The 21,078-nt window shown below is 47.9% G+C and overlaps 1 protein-coding gene across 3 annotated transcripts in view; it reads left to right on the top strand.

Annotated features, from left to right (window-relative positions):
* The window catches only part of LOC133359833 (receptor-type tyrosine-protein phosphatase beta-like), a 101,508-nt gene that overhangs the window by 14,968 nt on the left and 65,462 nt on the right, over positions 1–21,078 (top strand). For all 3 annotated transcript variants that reach the window (XM_061578378.1, XM_061578376.1, XM_061578377.1), the window contains exons 3-4: positions 6,717–6,750; positions 16,584–16,832. In XM_061578378.1, coding sequence (XP_061434362.1) covers positions 6,717–6,750; positions 16,584–16,832 — 283 coding nt within the window. The remainder of the gene's footprint in view (positions 1–6,716; positions 6,751–16,583; positions 16,833–21,078) is intronic.

Genomic DNA, 21,078 nt, shown 5'->3' with positions numbered 1-21,078 from the left:
CTTGCCTGGTTATGGGTGCCCCCCGGAGTTTACCATTGCAAGACGCATTTGTCTTGCATTACTCAGCGACATGCACAATGTTATCACATACGTGATGTCCATGATGTGAGTACATTGCACGCCGTGCCACTCTAGGGCCGGTACCACATAGTGACATCCGCAATGTCCCTACATCACCCCCCCCCCCTATGTTGCACACAGACGTCCCGGCTGTCAGCTCCCCTTTAAAACGAACAAAGTGAGTAAGGTAATAGAAATGAGTAAAAAAGTAGTAAAAAAAACGCTATGTGTGCCTCAACAAGTAAAAATAACATTTACCAATTAAATACCCAAAGCCACCTATACAATATGTACACTATCCACAAATTAACATTAACAACGGGGAGAAGGGTGTCAGTACAGAACAACGCGAGAGAAAACAACAATGCAGTGAACCGCGACGCTCGGAATCCTCGTCATCGCCAACATCTCCCTTCCTCACTGTGTAACAACACCCGTAAGCACACTAAGGGTTAGGTTCAGCCAATAACTGACACGGCTTACCGAGTGTGACAACCAACTGAGGGAGTGGTAGTATGTGTGTGCTTGGGGATCACGAAATCCAGAGAGTTTTAGAACGAGTTCTCGTGGCCAGGCCTCCAATGGAGGTGGGCTCGCCCTCCCTTGAGGTCCCGGGGGGGACATGCAATTGTCCCGTCGAGCCTGGCTACTCACGAAGAGCAGTAGGACAGGTCGACGGGTCCCCCTCTCCTGACTCCGGTGGAGACGGCGCATGCGGCGTCTCTGGGGACGTCAAGCGCATGACACCTGGGGACAAGATCACATGACTCCTTTGAAGAGCACCCTCAGCGGGCACACACCCCAGCTCGCTGGCACATGTGACACTCGGCCCCTGAGGGGTATGGAGATGGATTGAACTTGTGCAGTGCACTAAGAGGCTTGATGTGTGAGGGATGCACAAACAAAATGCACCATGCTAAGCGGATCGAATCACATCAACCGGCCCTCTCCAAGGTTTGAACAATTTGGGCGACATACCCACCGGAACCTGTGAACAGTGCTACCAGGCTCTGTCCCGAGATGCCCACTCATGCGTAGAAACACGGGAACCCCTCAGCCGTTCATTGGCCAATTGGCGAAAATCAGAATGTACCCTAGAGGCTTCCCACGATTTGGAAAGCTTCTGAAGGGTGAAGCACGGAAATTTTATATTTAGCCTTGCTGGGCATGGCTTGCAATTGAATGTCAATCGGGGGGGTCGTGTTCTCTTCATTACATTAAACAAAAACGGTGAGTAGCCAGTGGATGCATGAGGGGCCATCCTATATGCAGATAGGACTCCGGGGATGTGCAAATCCCAGTCGAGTTGGGACTCGCTGACCTGGTGGCTAAATATGGATGTCAGATTTCTATGTAGGCGCTCAAGCATGCCATCTGTTTGCAGGTGGTACGGTAACGTGCGTACCTTCTTAGCTCACAACAAATCGTACACCTCCCACAACATCTTTGAGGAAAACCTTTTGCCTTGATCAGTCATAAGACGTTCAGGAGCACCCTTATCCATCACATAGCCATTAAGGAATGCGTCAATGATCATCGCCGCTGACTGGTTAGGGAGAGGCCAGGCGACAAGCCAGCGTGAAAAATACTCCACTCCCACCAGCAAGTACTTATTCTTATGAGGAGTAGTTGGGAAACAGTCCAAGTATGTCCAGGGCTACTAATTCATTTACGCGGGAAACCCGAATCCATTGTACTGGTGGACAACAGGGTTTTGCCGGTGGCTTCTGCTGAGCGCACTGCACACACCTCTTCAACAAATTAGCGACATCCTCGGCCATGCCAGACCAGAAGAAGTCCAACTTGAGTGTGGCCAGCATCTTATGCATACCTAGGCACAACAGGTGCTCGTGCACCGTCCAAATGACCTTGCCCCACAGGGCTTTGTGGGCACCACGATGTTGTATCGGCACAACCCTCCATCCCAATGCATGAGCAATACGCCCTTAAGAATGACAGAGGTGATACCCCGTCTATTTTCGCCCCCCGCTGGGTCTCTGACACGGCGTCGCAATTTAAGCAGGGAAGCGTCCTCCACCTGGAGGCGCCCCCACTTTGCATGGTCCAGCCCAATGACAGCATTACACGCCGCCTGGCCCTCAGCCAACTCAGATGTTACCACGTTGGCCGACACCATGAGGGGAGGGGACGATGGTCCAGTGACCGGCTTACAGCGCTCTGAGCCCGAAAAGCAGGCTCACCCGCCGCTCATTGGTAAGCGTGACAGGGCGTCAGCATTCGTGTGACAGGACCCCTTGCAATAGGTGACCTTAAAGGAGTAATCCTGGTGGACCTCCAACCAGCGTGAAAGTTGGCCAGATGGCTGGTCAACACGCAACGCGTATTGCAGCGCTATGTGGTCTGAGGGCACTTGAAAGTGCCTACCATACAAATAGAGATGATACTGTAGCACAAAAAAACACAATGGCTAACAGTTCCCGGCACGTTATGTAATATTGTTGTTCGGCCAGAGAGAGCACCTTGCTGCCGTATGCGACAACGCTCTCGACACCATGGACAACTTGGGCCAAAACAGCTCCAATTCCGGTGTTATTAGCATCCGTATCAAGGACGAATGGCAAAAAAAAAATTGGGGTGGCAGAGGGGAGGGGCATTCACCAAGCCATCCTAGAGTGCAACAAATGCGGCCTCCTCCTCCCCCCAGTGGAATTTATGACCCTGAGCTGTCAAGGCTTGGAAAGGTTTAGCGATGGTAGTAAACCCGGGGACAAAACGGCGGTAATAGGGACGCGAATCCTATGAAACTGCGTACCTCCCCCACAAATGTGGGGGTCGGCCAAGTTCTAACACAAGCGTTTTTTTCCGGGTGAGTTGCAATAAATTATCCGATTAGCTCACTATGTGGCCAAGATACCGAACCGATTTTTGGAGGAAGTGACATTTCTGTGGTTTAAATTTCAGGTTGGCAGCACGCATTTTGAGAAAAACAGCACGTAGCCATTCCAGAAATCCGTCAAACATGCGGATAAAAACGATGATATCATCGAGGTATATCAAGAGTCCCACTGGAGACCGGCTAGGACCAGTTCCATTAATCACTGGAACATAGGTGGCACGGAATGAAGACCCATCAGAAGCCGATTGAATTCAAACAAGCCTTGTGGTGTACGAAAGGCTGTCTTGGGCTTGCAGGCATCGTCTAGTGGCAACTGCCAGAACCCGGATAGGAGATCAAGACCAGAAAAAAACTGCGCCCCGGCCAGGGCATCCAGTGAGTAATCCACTCGAGGTAAAGGACATGCATCAGCGACAGTGACCTTATACAGGTAGGAACAACAGTTCCACACTGCCCACCAGGGATTATTTGTCTGTCTGTCTGTCGTGCATGGCCCCGTCCCACTAGAGCCCTCCCATTGGCTCGGGGGCGCCGACCAATGGGAGCGGGGGGGTTAGTGGTGCGGGGAGGGGGCACCGCGCGACTCGGGCCAATGAGGAAATGGGCGATGTTTCATTCACAAAATGGAACTGCGGGAGGGTGGGTCCATTCATAAAATGGAACCCTTGAAGAGAAAAAAGCAGATTTTTTGCCTCGTGTTTCTTTCAACATGCCCAGCCTTAAGGTGATTCAGTTGGGGGTGAGAAGGGTGGCGCTGGGTGGGGAGGGGAGGGTGGGGAGGGGCTAGGTGGGGATGTTGGGGAGGGGCTGGGTGGGGAGGGTGGGGAGGGGTTGGGTGGGGAGAGTGGGGCTGGGTGGGGGGTGGGAGGGGTGGGGCTGGGTGGGGAGGGGCTAGTCACCCGTGGTTCCCTTATAAAACTCAACATTATACCTACACACTACACTATACACGACACGATACACTACACTTATACCGGTAGGAACAACAGGTTCCACACTGCCCACCAGGGATTATTTGTCTTTCTGTCGTGCACGAATGCGCTGTCCAACCAAGTTCCTACCTGCCCACTCCGAAAGAACGTGTTTTAGCTGGCAGAAATCCACACAAAAAGCAAGCTACCATCGTGTTTTTTAACGAGTACAATCGGTGCTCCCCATGGGTTGGTGGACTGCGAAATAATGTCTGCGACTATAATTTCGTCAACCGCCAGCCGAACGTGGTCCTTTCCCACAGGGCTCAGCTGGTTGGGATTCTGCCGGATGGGGGCGGCGCCGCCCATATCAATGTGATGACTCAAGAACGTAGTGCATCCAATGTCAAATTTCCTTTTACTTAAAACATCTGAAAATCCACGCAAAAGCGCTCACAGCTTTCCCCTCTGGACCTCAAACAAATCTGCTTTTTCAGCAAAAAGCTTCTCCATCTACCCCTCATCAGGTTTCTTGCGCGGTCGCGTATTTGAAGCGGCACTCACATTCCCCACAATGCTTCCCTCAGGAAGCGCTGACGATGCATGAGCTAACACGGTACCCTGCATTAAGGACCTGGATGAAAGGCTCCTGGTCGTTGGACACCAACGTCTGCGCCCCCAGCAACGCAAAACCACGACTGACTTTATTAGCAGGATCCAAGAGAATTCCTCCCACTGTTGCTCCTTGATCAAGCAGCTTTCGCAACCATAAGGGAACCAACATTTGCACGCTGCGGGGAATCCTCACCATCCGACACGCAATCACTTGCACAATAGCATTAGCCAAGTATATGCAGGTGGTAGCTATCTGAACTGTTAAAGTTATTTTGATTTCTGTCAATTTCGATAGATTCTCTAATTAGTCTTGGCCAGTAGTGGCTAGTTTTGCACAAAACTTCAACATTATCAAACTCAATTGAGTGTCCTTGTTGGCACGCGTGTTCTGCTACTGCTGACAGTTGTATTTGGGATAATTTAATGTTTCTCTGATGTTCTTTTAGTCTCGTGCTGATCGTTCCTCCTGTTTGCCCAATATAGCATTTACCGCACGTGCAGTTAATCCTGTACACACCTTCTGCATGGAAGCGAATCATCAAATAATAAATTATTTAAATGTATGCCTAAAAAGGGCAGCAACTTCAATTGGGATTACCGTTGGAAGGGCTATTTTAATAAACAAAATAGACAGGAAGGATAAGTTCAAAGGGCACGCATAATGTACTATGCCTCAGTAATCCCCCCCCCCCACATTGTGCAAGAGCGCAGCTGTGTGTTCAACACATCTATGCCTCTATATAAGGAACATAACAGTAAGACTTCTCCACAAATCTGGCAGTAGCCTGATGAAGCTAGTTGTAATTACAGCGAAAAGACGTGCTCAGATTGTAAATGTTGTGGCTTGGCTCTCCAACACACCGGTGTGCTGTAATAGTGGCGAATTGACATTATTTACGTGACAACTCTTACTAGCTGGCTGTGTCGGGTGGTGGCGGGTTTTAACGACACCCAAAACCTCTTATGGATGATATTGGTCACGAAAGCCGACGGGTTAAACTGACATTATTTTGTTCGTGGATAATTTACATAATTCGTATTGTATATCTTGAGGATTATCATTTGGTTCAGTACTTCAATACAAAACTTCCAGAATTCGTTATCAAGTTCATTTGCCTAACCCAGATCTCATGACACTCATGTAGAAATAGGTGGGTGTTAGCAAAACATGCAACTAGTCGTATTAAAAACCTCTTGGGCGACGTCAACATTCTATCAAGTTAACGTTTAATCCAATGATGTTGACAATATTCCTCCAGATATACTTTTTGTGTTGGGGCGAGGCAGGGGGGGAGTGCTCCTTTGGCCTTTGTTGTTTCTAGGGAGGAGTTCACAGCCCTCCATTACTGCGTTTCTTTTGTACTAACTAAATCCAGGACAATGGAATAAAAAATAACTATTATGTAAAAAATTGGCAATATCACTCTTAATATTATTCTTTGGAAAAGACATATTCAACAGTGCTCATAGACTGCGCTACAATACCACACTATTCATGGCAATAATATTACCCCTCCGAAGGCTCTCACCACCTTCAGAACCTCCTTGGCCCTTTTAGAACAAAATAATACTCATTAAGAAAAAGACATGAAATAAAATTCATTGTAGAATTGGGATAAACCTGGCCTCAAATGTCCGCAACCAGATCCGGAAGGCTAACATTTAAACCATATTAGTCAGCCTTAGACAGGTCCAAACCTGACATTCTACTCTGCTCCAATCACAAAATAGTGCTCTGTTGTAGGGCAGGTGTGAAAGTGCTGCCCCCTACTGTGTAAAAGAGGGATCGCTTGAAGGGACATCGGAAGAATGTCGGTAGTATCCGGTTCCGTGTGCTACTTTTTGACACAAAGAATTGCACTGGACTGCGAAGTCCTAATTAGATGCTTAGTGTTGTGACATGGTGTCGATGACAAACAATCACAATACATTTGATGGAAAGGACAGTATTGTTCGTAATAAATGGTTTATTTTTGGTTAGATCACGGAATTATGTGTTATTAACCTGCCACCACCAGACACAGCCAATTCGTAAAGTTTGGTACGTAAACAAAACGTGCCATTATCCAGCATCAGAGCGATTTTGCAAGAATTGTTCTGGTAAACCTTACTTAGTGGATGTGTCAGGTGTTGGCTGGTTAACGACAGATTTATGCTTATGCAATCTAACCCAAACCACCTTTATATTAATAAGACAGTATTGGTTTGTATATCGCTGATGTTGAAATGGTGCATGGTAAATAAAAACCGTGCGATGTTTTTTGTTGCCCTAGATCGCAAGAGTTGCAAATGGTTGTCAGATATCAGGTAAGCCCTTCAACCATTACTCTGTAAAACATAGCCTCATCATTTCCTGTGCTCACGGTCAACAAAAAAAAATGTTGGTACAAACGCAAACGTAGAGAAGGAGGATCCTACAGATATAGAAAGAAAGAGAGACACACTCAGACAAGATGCAAGCAAAAGAGATAGGTCACACACCGAGACAAGATGTGAGCCAAATAGATATAATACACACACACAGACAAGATGCAAGGCAAACAGATAGGACGCACACACGCACACACACGGACAACCAATTAAATGAGCTAAACAGATAGGACACACACAGAGCAGTAGTGTAACCACAAAATAAAAACTTTTTTTAATTTTACCAGATAAGGCCCATTGAGCTATATACTATAGCTCTTTTTTCAGAAGTGTCCTGGATATCACAAATTATATCTCAACGAAGCAGCTTTTCATCACGCGGATCTGTATAGCAGCAACCAAATACTTTCAACGCATGATGTTGATTCTAAATGTGGAGGGAAAACCCGGAAAACCCGATTGAAAAATCCACGCTACTATGGGGAGAGAAGACAAGCAAACTCCAAATATACAGGCTTTGGGGTCGGTATGGAACCCACTACCTACTGAAAACCAGGCACGGTAGTTAACATCTACTATCGTCGGGGCAGGGGGCGCTTTGGCCCCGATTGTTGACCAACGCTACGAGTTGGGGCCCCTTGACAACCACGATGACATTTGTTTAAAACAACAGTGTAAAATGCGGTTAAAATGTATTTTAATAAAAAAAAATCACATAGAACTCCGTTACAGGGATATTTATTTAATAAGATACGTGTCAACTGTACTACAATAGGCATTACGGAGATGTAGTGGCACCATTTTACAAAAACGGAGGGCGCCTAGAGGATTGGTACATTATTAACCAGGTATAGTCTTAACTGACTGTAATGTTTCCATCCACCTGCCTATGTCAGCTGTTATTTCGACCCTCTGTGTCTCTCGCTCTATGCCTCTCTCTTAGATCTCTCATGCTCACATGTCCATTGCATTGCACTCTCATGCTCACATGTATTTTGGATTGCACTCATACTCACAGGCCCTTTGGATTACACCCGTTGGGTTTGTAATGCGAGCAAGTATTGAGGGGGGACAGAGTCTGGGTCACGTGGGGAGTGGGCGGAGTTAGGGTCACGTGGGTGAGAGGATTTAGGGAGAGAACCGGAAGGGGAAAGGGGAGTTGAGACGGAGTGAAACACGAGGAGGCCACGCTGGGCAAGACAGGGAGAGTGGCGCGGTCGCCACGCGGTGGGAGACGTCGACACCGTCGGCCAACGGTGTCAGACGGAGAGAGAGCTAACGGGGCTGTGAGAGGCTAGCTGTGTAAGGGCAGCAGTGACGCTAGATAGCGGAGCAGCGGTGTGGCTGTAAGGATTGCCTAACGGAGCAGCAGGGAGACTGCATATTGGAGGAGCAGGGAGACTGCATATCGGAGCAGCCGAGGCTGTGGAGAGGTCGTCGAGCGGGACGCGGGCCTGAGCGAGACGCCGTGGTATCGAGATTCTACGAACCCAATAAAGGACAACGGAGATCGACATCTGAGAGAGAGTCCTTTATTACAAGTTGAACTCCCTCGTCCAGGAAGCCGCTCTCCTTCTTTTCTAAAGAGACATGCTAATTTCTCACATTAACATCATGCTAATCTCTCACATTAACATAGTCACTTCCATGCCCTCGGCGAGAAGGCCGCCTTCCTTCTTTTCTACAGTTACATGCTGATTTCTCACATTAACATCACTAGCCCCGGCCACTTCTTTATGACCCTTGGGCTACACCCATTTCAAACCTTCTAAAACAGTGTGCCTCAGCAGCAGACCATGCTTTCCCACCTGATGACGGATGCTTGTGTTGCGCCCGAAATGTCGTGATATTTTATGTTATTTTTTACCTACGTTACTTTACCGAAAGAACCAAAGAGTACGCCCCTATGATGTTAAATGTTCGAGACCATGAGCTTGATGACGATGTGGTTTGGGCAAATGTAGCCACAATGTATTATAGCCTGGGTGGCATGGTGCGAAGACACAAATCGCAATATTGGGGCCCCACCTGACCGATTGCCACACCCCCACAGCTGATGATGTCACGCTACTACGCCACTGATAACACTGTGTAATATTTTTTTTGTTCCTGGGTAAGTGTTATTTTTAATTGCTTATTTCTCAAAAGTACAGAAAATGGCTATTATTGCCCACAAACTTTGCTTTTGTGACCAGTACAGTCATATTTTGAAATGCATCTATTTTCAAGGAGAATACAGGCAAATTTGTGTCTTTCAGTTCAAATAAAGCCAGAAAAACAACATATGAATCAAAATATACATCTTCTTGGTTCTTTCGGTAAAGTCACGTAGAAGGGAAGTAATAAAATAATAAAAATAAAACATAATAAAATAATTCTCACGACGTTTCGGCTACAACGCAAGCAGCCGTCTTCAGGTGAGGAATGAGACACTACCAAGCTAGGAGCATATATATACGCTGGGTTGGAGGTGCAAGAAGAGCGCCTTAACAAAAAGAATGTGCATATGAAGAGGTATTTAGCATATTCATGGGAAATGCGTCGGAGGTGGGCAGGGGGGTTTCAAAGTCATATTATGCCCATGCATTATGCAGAATCAGCAGCACCAAGGGAGGGTGTACGGAGTAGCATTAACAAAGGAAAGGAATGTTAATAGTATGTAGCTGCAGTTACTAAACAACCACGTAGAAAACTAAAGTATAAACTTCATAAAAAAACTAAAGTATAAACTGCATAGCACCATCAGTGTACTTACTATACTCTACAATAAGCTGAGTTACTCACAGCAAGTAATACATTACAATTCTACGTCGTAAAAATTATATAATATGCTTCCATCTAAACTTTATTCTCTTACATCACACGAGCATACACCTTACTATATACTGCCATAGATAAATCCAACATTAAATTATATACTGTATTGCTATAAACCACCCTTATACATTTTAATATAACACTATGTATTTTTCTACCCACCTTAATGTGTATCACACTGCTATATGCTTACTATACAATTACGATACTATATATTACTTTGTACATTGTATTAAGCATATAAATGTTATACTATTTGTTATTATACACTGTACAATTGACCGTCGTGTCAATGGGTGAGTCGTGGGGGGAAACTTGCAGCGGAGCAAAGAATCCATTCCCTGCGGAGAATACAATGCCAGTGAGTGGAAACGCGGTCTGAAAGTCACCGTAAACGTGAACACAATCAGTTAAGATCCGAAATGGTTTTTTACGTCCTTCCAATGATTGCTAAGGCAGAATCCATCTTCTCGGTTAAAATTGTCTCTGTGTTTGTATATGTGGATCGCCTCATGAACGAATCTCTCATGATAGCCAGATGGCTTGCAGAGAACCTCTGTCTTAGAGAAGTCAATGTCATGTGAGCCCACTGAGTTGTAACAGTGATCTGCCACGGCTGAGGAGTTAGTCCTACCGTGTTTCAGGTCTGCTTTATGTTCACGGATGCGGTCCGAGACATGTCGTTTGGTTTCCCCAATGTAACTGCTACCACAGAGGCAACTTAGTTTGTAGACGCCAGGGTACTGTATGTATGGAACCACATCTTTTACAGACGGTACCAGATCACGGATTTTGTGTACTGTGTTGAATCGGACCTGGATCTTGTGTTTAATCAGGATTTTGGAGATCTTTTTTGTGACCCCAGCAATGTAGGGTAAGGTGATGGTCTTGAAAGGCTCCTCAACAGGATCCTTCTTGATGGTTGGAGTGATGGCTTTGCGGATTGTGTAGTCGGAGTAACCATTAGCCTTAAGAGCTTGGCGTACGTGTTTGAGTTCACTGGAAATGTGTTCCTGGTCGGAGATGCATTGGGCTCTATGATATAGAGTCTTGATGAGAGAATTCTTCTGGGATGGATGGTGGTGGGAATCCGGTTTTAGGTAAGCATCCGTATGGGTGGCTTTCCTGTAGACAGAGTGGCTCATTGAACCATCAGGTCTCCTTTTGATTAGGACATCCAAAAAGGGTAGCTTGACATCTTTTTCGACTTCCATGGTGAATCTGATGGCTGGGTGTATGGAATTGATGTGGTCGAGAAATTGGTCTAGAGCAGGCCGGCCATGTGGCCAGATGACAAAGTGTCATCTACGTACCTCTTCCATAAGGTCGGGCGTAGAGTGGCAGTCTGGATGGCGTCCGTCTCAAATTTCTCCATGAAGATGTTGGCTACAACCGGAGATAGGGGGGAGCCCATTGGGGTGCCCTCAGTTTGCTTGTAGAAAGTTCCATTCCAGGTGAAGTATGTATTGGTTAAGCAGTGTCTCACCAGGGGGGGTACCCCAGCATTCAGTCCTTGATGAACCAAGTCTTCAATGATTGCGATGGTGTCAGGTACAGGAACCTTGGTGAATAAGGAAACCACATCAAAACTGACAAGCAGGTCGTCTGGGGACAGGGCAATCCCCTTGATTGTCGATACCAGGTCAGTAGAGTTTAGTACCGCAGAGGTGGTTTTTCCAGTGAAAGGTTGTAGGATTTCAGACAAAAAACGAGCCAATTTATAGGTGGGGGAGTTGATAGTAGAGACAATGGGACGAAGAGGTGTATCTTCTTTATGTATCTTTGGCAAGCCGTATAATCTTGGTGGCCTGGCTGCAGAAGGTTTCAACAAGAACTGTTTGGTCTGATCAATTAATGCGGTTGAATCAGAAATTATTTTGTTGGTTTTAGTGACGAGGCTGTTGGTGGGGTCTCTTTTTATTTTTGTATAGCTGCCATCGTTGAGTAGTTCTTGAATGTTGTTGTTGTATTCTATTTTGACCATGATGACAGTGGCATTGCCTTTGTCGGCTGAGAGGATGACAATGTCATCCCTCTTTTTTAATTGAGCTAATTCAAAACGCTCATCTTTGCTGATGTTGCTAGCTGGCATCTTAGCGTTTTTGAGGGTTGCAGAGATTTCAGATCTTGCTACGTCTGCAGCGATGTGACTCAAGCCCTTGAGAGCTACATCTACTCGAGCAATTATATCATTAACTGGTATGTGTCTAGGTGTGACTGCAAAGTTTAATCCTTTAGCTAAAACGGATTTCAGACCTTCAGAAATAGAACTGTTACTGCGATTAATTACGACTTTGTTAACATCTAGCTTTTCAATGTGTGGGTCCGGTTTCTTGTTTGAGAGGCGGTTGAATTTGGAAATCAAGTTTTCCTTACATTTAGTCGACATAGCGGCAGCTGAAGAGGCAGTCAAAAAGATCTCCAAAATCCTGATTAAACACAAGATCCAGGTCCGATTCAACACAGTACACAAAATTCGTGATCTGGTACCGTCTGTAAAAGATGTGGTTCCAGACATACAGTACCCTGGCGTCTACAAACTAAGTTTCCTCTGTGGTAGCAGTTACATTGGGGAAACCAAACGACATGTCTCGGACCGCATCCGTGAACATAAAACAGACCTGAAACACGGTAGGACTAACTCCTCAGCCGTGGTAGATCACTGTTACAACTCAGTGGGCTCACATGACATTGACTTCTCCAAGACAGAGGTTCTCTGCAAGCCATCTGGCTATCATGAGAGATTCGTTCATGAGGCGATCCACATATGCAAACACAGAGACAATTTTAACCTAGAAGATGGATTCTGGCTTAGCAATCATTGGAAGGACGTAATAAACCATTTCGGATCTTAATTGTTTGTGTTCACGTTTACGGTGACTTTCAGACCGCGTTTCCACTCACTGGCATTGTATTCTCCGCAGGGAATGGATTCTTTGCTCCGCTCCAAGTTTCCCCCCACGACTCACCCATTGACACGACGGTCAATTGTACAGTGTATAATAACAAATAGTATAACATTTATATGCTTAATACAATGTACAAAGTAATATATAGTATCGTAATTGTATAGTAAGCATATAGCAGTGTGATACACATTAAGGTGGGTAGAATAATACATAGTGTTATATTAAAATGTATAAGGGTGGTTTATAGCAATACAGTATATAATTTAATATTGGATTTATCTATTGCAGTATATAGTAAGGTGTATGCTCGTGTGATGTAAGAGAATAAAGTTTAGATGGAAGCATATTATATAATTTTTACGACGTAGAATTGTAATGTATTACTTGCTGTGAGTAACTCAGCTTATTGTAGAGTATAGTAAGTACACTGATGGTGCTATGCAGTTTATACTTTAGTTTTTTATTAAGTTTATACTTTCGTTTTCTACGTGGTTGTTTAGTAACTGCAGCTACATACTATTAACATTCCTTTCCTTTGTTAATGCTACTCCGTACACCCTCCCTTGGTGCTGCTGATCCTGCATAATGCATGGGCATAATATGACTTTGAAACCCCCCGCCCACCTCCTACGCATTTCCCATGAATATGCTAAATTCCTCTTCATATGCACATTCTTTTTGTTAAGGCGCTCTTCTTGCACCTCCAACCCAGCGTATATATAAGCTCCTAGCTTGGTAGTGTCTCATTCTTCACCTGAAGACGGCTGCTTGCGTTGTAGCCGAAACGTCGTGAGAATTATTTTATTTTTATTATTTTATTACTTCCCTTCTACGTGACTTTACCGAAAGAACCAAGAAGATGAATCCCTGCAGTCACGAAAGCTTTAAATCAAAATATACATGTATTTATACTAAAGTAATACAAAAATGACTACAAAAGATTGAGACACCAAGGCGCACTACCACAGCTGGGACTCGCCACAGCAGACCGAGTTCTCTGTGGAGAGGAACAACGTCAAGTGGGAGCCACTGGTGGACCCCTGGAAGGTGCTGATGCCACCACTGCACATCAAATTGGGCCTTATGAAACAATTTGTCAGAGCTGTAGATAAGGAGTCGGCAGCCTTCAAGTACCTTCAAGACTTCTTCCCGAAGCTGTCTGAGGCAAAGGTCAAAGCCGGTGTCTTCATCGGACCACAGATAAAAAATATCCTGGAGTGCAATGAATTCCCCAAAAAGCTCACTAGTAAGGAGAAAGTGGATTGGAATAGCTTTGTCGCAGTGGTTCTTGGCTTCCCTGGCAATCAAAATGTCAAAAACTATGTGGAGCTGGTTGAGAATCTGGTGAAGGGCTACGGCACAATGGGCTGTAGGATGTCCCTCATAGTCAATATCCTTGATGCTCATCTTGAAAAATTCAAGGAGAATGCAGCAAATCTGGCTGTGACGGTCCCACCTGATGATGGAGACTTGTGTTGCCTCCGAAACGTCGTGATTTTTATTGTTTTATTTTTATTAATTTCATTTTTTACCTACGTGACTTTACCAAAAGAACTAAGAGTATGAATCCTTGCAGTCACGAAAGCTTCAAATCTAGAATTGATTTACAATATATTCGTAAATCTCGAAAAACTACTCACTTCGAAATCTTTTGTAGTCATTTCTGTATTACTTTAGCATAAATACATGTAAATTTGTATTCATATGTTGATTCACAAAAACAAAGTTTGTTGGGAATAATAGCTATTTTCTATACTTTTGAGGCATAAGCAATTAAGAACTAACACTTACTACCCAGGAACAAAGAATGTGTTAAATAGTATAATGTAGTAGCTATGCCACTGATAATGTAGCTGCAACACCACTGATAATGCACCTACTGCGCTGCTGATAATGAAGTTACTACAGCACTGATAAAATAGCTACTACGCCACTGATAATATAGTTACTACATTATTCGAGACGGCGTGAGCGTAATGACGATGTGGTTAGGGCAATAGGAGCCACGATATAGAATAGCCTCAATGTTCCACCCTGCTAAGAGACAAATCACAATATTGGGGGCCCCACCTTACCCATTTCTGTACCCCCTGAGCTAATGATGTAGCTACTATGCCACTGACACAGAGACAAGGAGAGAGGCAAGGAGATGTTCACATAGTCGCAGAGACAAAGATTCCCTGTATAGGCTTAACAAACTATTGGGGCAAGTGCTGTTAGGGACTAGCAGAGCCTATTCATACTCTTTGCTTCTTTTGGTAAAGTCATGTAGGTGAAAATAAAATAAAATACAAATAATTTAATTAAATCACGACGTTTCAGGTGCAACACAAGCGTCCGTCCTCAGGTGGGGACAATCACAGCGAAAAAACAATTGCTGAAGTATGCCTAAGAGATGGCTGTGACGAGGGATTATATAGCTGGGGGGGGGGGAGGAGCCAGGGTGAGTGTGGGGGCGGGGCGTGGGTTGGGGGAGAGCGGCAAGGATGGTCCTAGAGTTCAAACTAAAGCTGTGAACCGTTGGGGGGGGGGGGGGGGGGGGGTTGGGGGTAGTGAGCTCTGCTAGCTCGAAACACTGCTGGACAAATTATTCCGCCGTGGCTGATCACTGCTACAACGCGGTGGGCTCTCATGATATTGTCTTCTCCGATACCAAAGTGCTCTGCAAGCCGTCTGGATACCACCAGAGATTTGTCCATTAAGCCATCCAGATATACAAACATAGACATAACTTCAACCGAGAAGATGGATTCAAATTGAGCAATCATTGGAAGGATGTTATTAACCAAGTTAAACTTTAGCTGCCTTATGGTTTATATTCATATCCGCATCTCCAGTCTTTTACTCCCAGCCCTGCTCACTACCATCAATTGGAAATTCACAGCTTTAGTTTGAACTCTAGGACCATCCTTGCCGCTCTCCTCAAGCCCACGCCCCGCCCCCACACTCACCCTGGCTCCTCCCCACCCCCAACGGTTCACAGCTTTAGTTTGAACTCTAGGACCATCCTTGCCGCTCTCGCCCAGCCCATGCCCCGTTCCCCCACTCACCCTGGCACCTCCCCCCCCCTCAGCTATATAATCCCTCGTCATAGCCATCTCTTAGGCACATTTCAGCGATTGTTTTTTCGCTGTGGTTGTCCCCACCTGAGGACGGACACCTTGTGTTGCGCCCGAAACGTCGTGATTTAATTTAATTATTTTTATTTTATTTTCACCTACGTGACTTTACCGAAAGAACCAAAGAGTATGGATCCTTGCAGTCACAAAAACTTAAAATCTAGAAATAGCCTAATAAAGTTGGAATGGCACATGATGGAGTCGGTGGTGCGGCTATTGCTGTACCCAGCCGTCTTTGAGACTGGCCCAGGGAGACAGGCATAGGGACGAGACAGAAATACAGATGGAGAGGGACATTGAGAGAATGGATGAGAGATGAACACAGAGAGGGCAGACAAAGAGTGAATACAGCGAGAAAAGCAAAGCTAACAGACATGAGAATAATCAGGGGCAAAACAGGGAGACAGAAAAAAGCAGAAATAAAACACAGAAATAAGGAGACACAAATCCATAGAGATCCAGACACAGCAAAACAAACAAAACAAGCACCCAGCCCCACCCTCCCCACCCAGCCCCTCCCCACCCTCCCCACCCAGCCCCTCCCCACCCTCCCTTCTCCACCCAGCTCCACCTCTCCCACCCCCAACTGAATCACCTTAAAGCTGGGAATGTTGAGAGAAAAACGAGGCATAAAGATCCGCTTTTTTCTTTTCAAGGCTTCCATTTTATGAATGGAGCCACCGTCCCCCAGTTCCATTTTGTGAATGAAACATCGCCCGTCTCCTCATTGGCCCTAGTCGCGGCGGTGCCCCACCCCACCACTAACCCCCCCTCTACCAAACCCAAACCACCGCTCCCATTGGTCGGCGCCCATGATCGACATGGCATAGGTGAACTTGAACATCGGAGAACTGACGAAAGATTGTTATTTATTTTTGTTTTTACTGTGTTTATTAATATACGTGTGGATTAATTATAACTGAAGGAGTGCAGGTCAGTGACAGGAGTGAAACAACGATCACAGTCACGTGGACTGAGGTCAGCATGGACGCAACCAGCTACGTCTTAGAATTGAACGACCGGGTCACATTCTCAATCTCGTCCTTCACCGTCTATGGGAGTGCCTCCAACTTCACATTCACGGGACTGGTGCCAGGCAGAAACTACAGCATCAGCGTAACTGTCAACTGCACTGGCGAAAGCTACGTCTCTGGCACCTTGTACGACAGCACATGTGAGTGACCTGCTGTGAGATGGAAACACAATGGAGTATTTTTTTCATTACAATTTGTTTTTAAAACGTTTTGCTCTGGCTGACTTCCTGCCTGGCTGGTTAGCTGGCAGGGTTGGGGGGGAAAGATAAATGGTGCCGTACCAAGGACCACTCACCCTCTCCGTCACCACTCACGCTTACCACTCACCCTCACCACTCACCCTCACAACTCACCCGCACCACTCACCCTCAGCACTCACCCTCTCCACTCACCCTCACCACTCACCCTCACTACTCACTAATCACCCTCACCACTCACCCTCACTACTCACCCTCACTACTCACATTCACCATTCACCTTCACCACTGACCCTCACCACTCACCCTCACCACTCACCACTGATCCCCACCACTCACCCCTAACCACTCACCCTCACTACTCACCATCACCACAAACCCTCACCACTCACCATTACCACTCACCCTCACCATCAACCCTCACCACTCACCCTTACCACTCACCATCACCACTCACCCCTCACCACTCACCATCACCACTCACCCTCACCACTCACCCTCTCCATTCACCACTCACGCTCACCACTCACCACTCACCCTCACCATCACCCCTCACCATCACCACTCGCCCTCACCACTCACCCTTACCACTCACCATCACCACTCACCCCTCACCACTCACCATCACCACTCACCCTCACCACTCACCCTCTCCATTCACCACTCACGCTCACCACTCACCCTCCGCACTCACCCTCACCACTCACCCTCACCACTCACCCTCACTACTCACTAATCACCCTCACCACTCACCCTCACCACTCACCACTCATGCCCACCACTCACCCCTAACCACTCACCCTCACTACTCACCATCACCACTTACCCTCACCACTCACCATTCACCACTCACCCTAACCACTCACCCTCACCACTCACCATCACCACAAACCCTAACCACTCACCCTCACCACTAACCCTCACCACTCACCATTACCACTCACCCTCACCATCAACCCTCACCACTCACCCTTACCACTCTACCACTCACCATCACCACTCACCCCTCACCACTCACCATCACCACTCACCCTCACCACTCACCCTCTCCATTCACCACTCACGCTCACCACTCACCCTCACCACTCACCCTCACCATCACCCCTCACCATCACCACTCGCCGTCACCACTCACTCTTACCACTAACCACTCACCATCACCACTCACCCCTCACCACTCACCATCACCACTCACCCTCACCACTCACCCTCTCCATTCACCACTCACGCTCACCACTCACCCTCACCACTCACCCTCACCACTCACCCTCACCACTCACCCTCACCATCACCCCTCACCATCACCACTCACCCTCACCACTCACCCTTACCACTCACCACTCACCATCACCACTCACCCTCACCACTCACCATCACCACTCACCATTCACCACTCACGCTCACCACTCACCCGCACCACTCACCCTCACCACTCACCCTTACCACTCACCATCACCACTCACCCTCACCACTCAGGCTCACCACTCACCCTCACCACTCAATCTCACCACTCACCACTCACCCTCACCACCACCACTCACCCTCACCCCTCACCACTAACCCTCACCACTAACCCTCACCACTCACCCTCACCACTCACCCTGACCCCTCACCACTGACCACTCACCATCCCCACTTACCCTCACCACTCACCCATTCCTACTCATCACTCAACCTCACCACTAACCCTCACCCCTGACCACTCACCCTCCCCACTCACCACTCACCCTCACCACTCACCCTTCCTACTCACCACTCAACCTCACCACTCACCCTCACCACTCACCACTCACCGTCACAACCACCACTCACCCTCACCACTCACCCTCAAACCACTCAACCTCACCCTCACTACTCACCATTCATCCTGACCAATCACCACTGACCAATCACCACTCACCACTCTCCACTAACCCTCACCACTCAACCTCACCCCTCACCCTCACCACTTAACCTCAAAACTAACCACTCTCTCACCACTCACCCTTACCACTCACCCTCACCACTCAGCACTCACCCTCACCACTCACCCTCATCACTCACCCTCACCACTCACGCTCACCACTCACCCCTCACCGCTCACCACTCACCCATCACCACTCACAACCACCACTCACCCTCAACACTCACCCTCATCACTCACTCTCACAACAACCACTCACCGCTCACCACTCATCCTCACCAATCACACTCTCACCAATCACCACTCACCCTCACTGCTCACACTCACCGCTCACCACTCACCCTCACCACTCACCCTCACAACAACCAATCACCCTCACCGCTAACCACTCACCCTCACCACTCACCCTCACCACTCACCCTCACCAATCACCAATCACCACTCACCCTCACTGTTCACCCTCACGGCTCACCACTCACCCTCACCACTCACCCTCACCACTCACCACTCACGCTCACCCTCACCACTTACCCCTCACTAATCACCACTCACAACCGAGGGAGAGTGGTGAGGGTGAGTAGTGAGAGTGAGTAGTGAGGGTGAGTTGGGATGGTGAGTGGTGAGCGAGAGTGGTGAGGGTGAGTGGTGAGCGAGAGTGGTAAGTGGTGAGGGTGAATGGTGAGGGTGAGTTGTGAGGAAGAGTGTTGAGGAAGAGTGGTGAGTAGTGAGGATGATTGGTGAGGGTGAGTAGTGAGGGTCAGTGGTGAGCGTGAGTGGTGAGGGAGAGGGGTGAGTGGTGAGGGAGAGGGGTGAGCGTGAGTGGTGAGAGTGAGTGTGGAGTGTTGAGGGTGAGTGGTAAGGGTGAGTCGTGAGTAGCGAGGATGATTTGTGAGGGAGAGTGGAGACGGTGAGCGTGAGTGGTGAGGGAGAGGGGTGAGTGGTGAGGGTGAGTCGTGAGGGAGAGGGTGAGTGGTGAGTGGTGAGGGTGAGTGGTGAGGAAGATTGGTGATTAGTGAGGATGATTGGTGAGGGTGAGGGTGAGTGGTGAGGGTGAGTGGTGAGGGTCAGTGGTGAGCATGAGTGGTGAGGGTGAGTGGTGATTGGTGATGGTGAGTGGTGAGGGCGATTGGCGGTTGTGAGTGGTGATTAGTGAGGGGTGAGTGGTGAGGGTGAACGTGAGGGGTGAGTGGTGAGGGTGAGTGGTGAGCGGTGAGGGTGATTGGTGAGGGTGATTGGTGAGTGGTGAGGGTGAGTGCTGACGGAGAGGGGTGAGTGGTGATTGTTGAGGGTGAGTGATGAGCGTGAGTGGTGAGAGTGAGTGGTGAGGGTGAGTGGTGAGTAGTGAGGATGATTGGTGAGGGTGAGTGGTGAGCGTGAGTGGCGAGGGAGAGGGGTGAGTGGTTAGTGTGATTGGTAAGGGAGAGGGGTGAGTGGTTAGGGTGAATGGTGAGGGAGAAGGGTGAGTGGTGAGTGGTGAGGGGGAGTGGTGAAGGTGAGTGATGAGCGGTGAGGGTGATTGGTGAGGGTGAGTGGTGAGGGTGAGTGGTGAGGGAGAGGGTGAGTGGTGAGGGAGAGGGGTGAGTGATGAGGTGAGTGGTGAAGAAAAGGGGTGAGTGGTGAGTGGTGAGGGTGAATGGTGAGGGTGAGTGGTGAGCGTGAGTGGTGAGGTAGAGGGGTGAGGATGATTTGTGAGGGTGATTGGTGAGGGAGAGTGGTGGTGGTGAGGGTGAGTGTTGAGGATGATTGGTGAGGGTGATTTGTGAGGGAGCGTGGTGAGGGTGATTAGTGAGGGAGAGTGGTGAGGGTGAGTTGTGAGGGTGAGTGGTGAGGGTGAGTGGTGAGCGTGAGTGGTGAGGGAGAGGGGTGAGTGGTTAGGGTGAGTAGTGAGGGAGAAGGGTGAGTGGTGAGTGGTGAGGGTGAGTGGTGAGGGTGAGTGGTGAGGTTGAGTGGTGGTGTTGAGGGTGAGTGGTGAGGATGATTGGTGAGGGTGATTGGTGAGGGAGAGTGGTGAGGGTGATTAGTGAGGGAGAGTGGTGAGGGTGAGTTGTGAGGGTGAGTGGTGAGGGTGAGTGGTGAATAGTGAGGATGATTGGTGAGGGTGAGTGGTGAGGGTGAGTGGTGAGCGTGAGTGGTTAGGGAGAGGGGTGAGTGGTAAGGGAGAGGGGTGAGTGGTAAGGGTGAGTGGTGAGGGTGAGTGGTGAGCGTGAGTGGTGAGGGAGAGGGGTGAGTGGTGAGGAAGATTGGTGATTAGTGAGGATGATTGGTGAGGGTGAGTGGTGAGGGTGA

Source organism: Lethenteron reissneri, chromosome 66 (genome assembly GCF_015708825.2).
Source record: "Lethenteron reissneri isolate LAM-NWPU_2019-01 chromosome 66, ASM1570882v1, whole genome shotgun sequence".
NCBI classification, from domain to species: domain Eukaryota; kingdom Metazoa; phylum Chordata; class Hyperoartia; order Petromyzontiformes; family Petromyzontidae; genus Lethenteron; species Lethenteron reissneri.
Note: the sequence above shows the minus strand (reverse complement) of the source record. Positions and strands in the feature narration are given on the sequence as shown.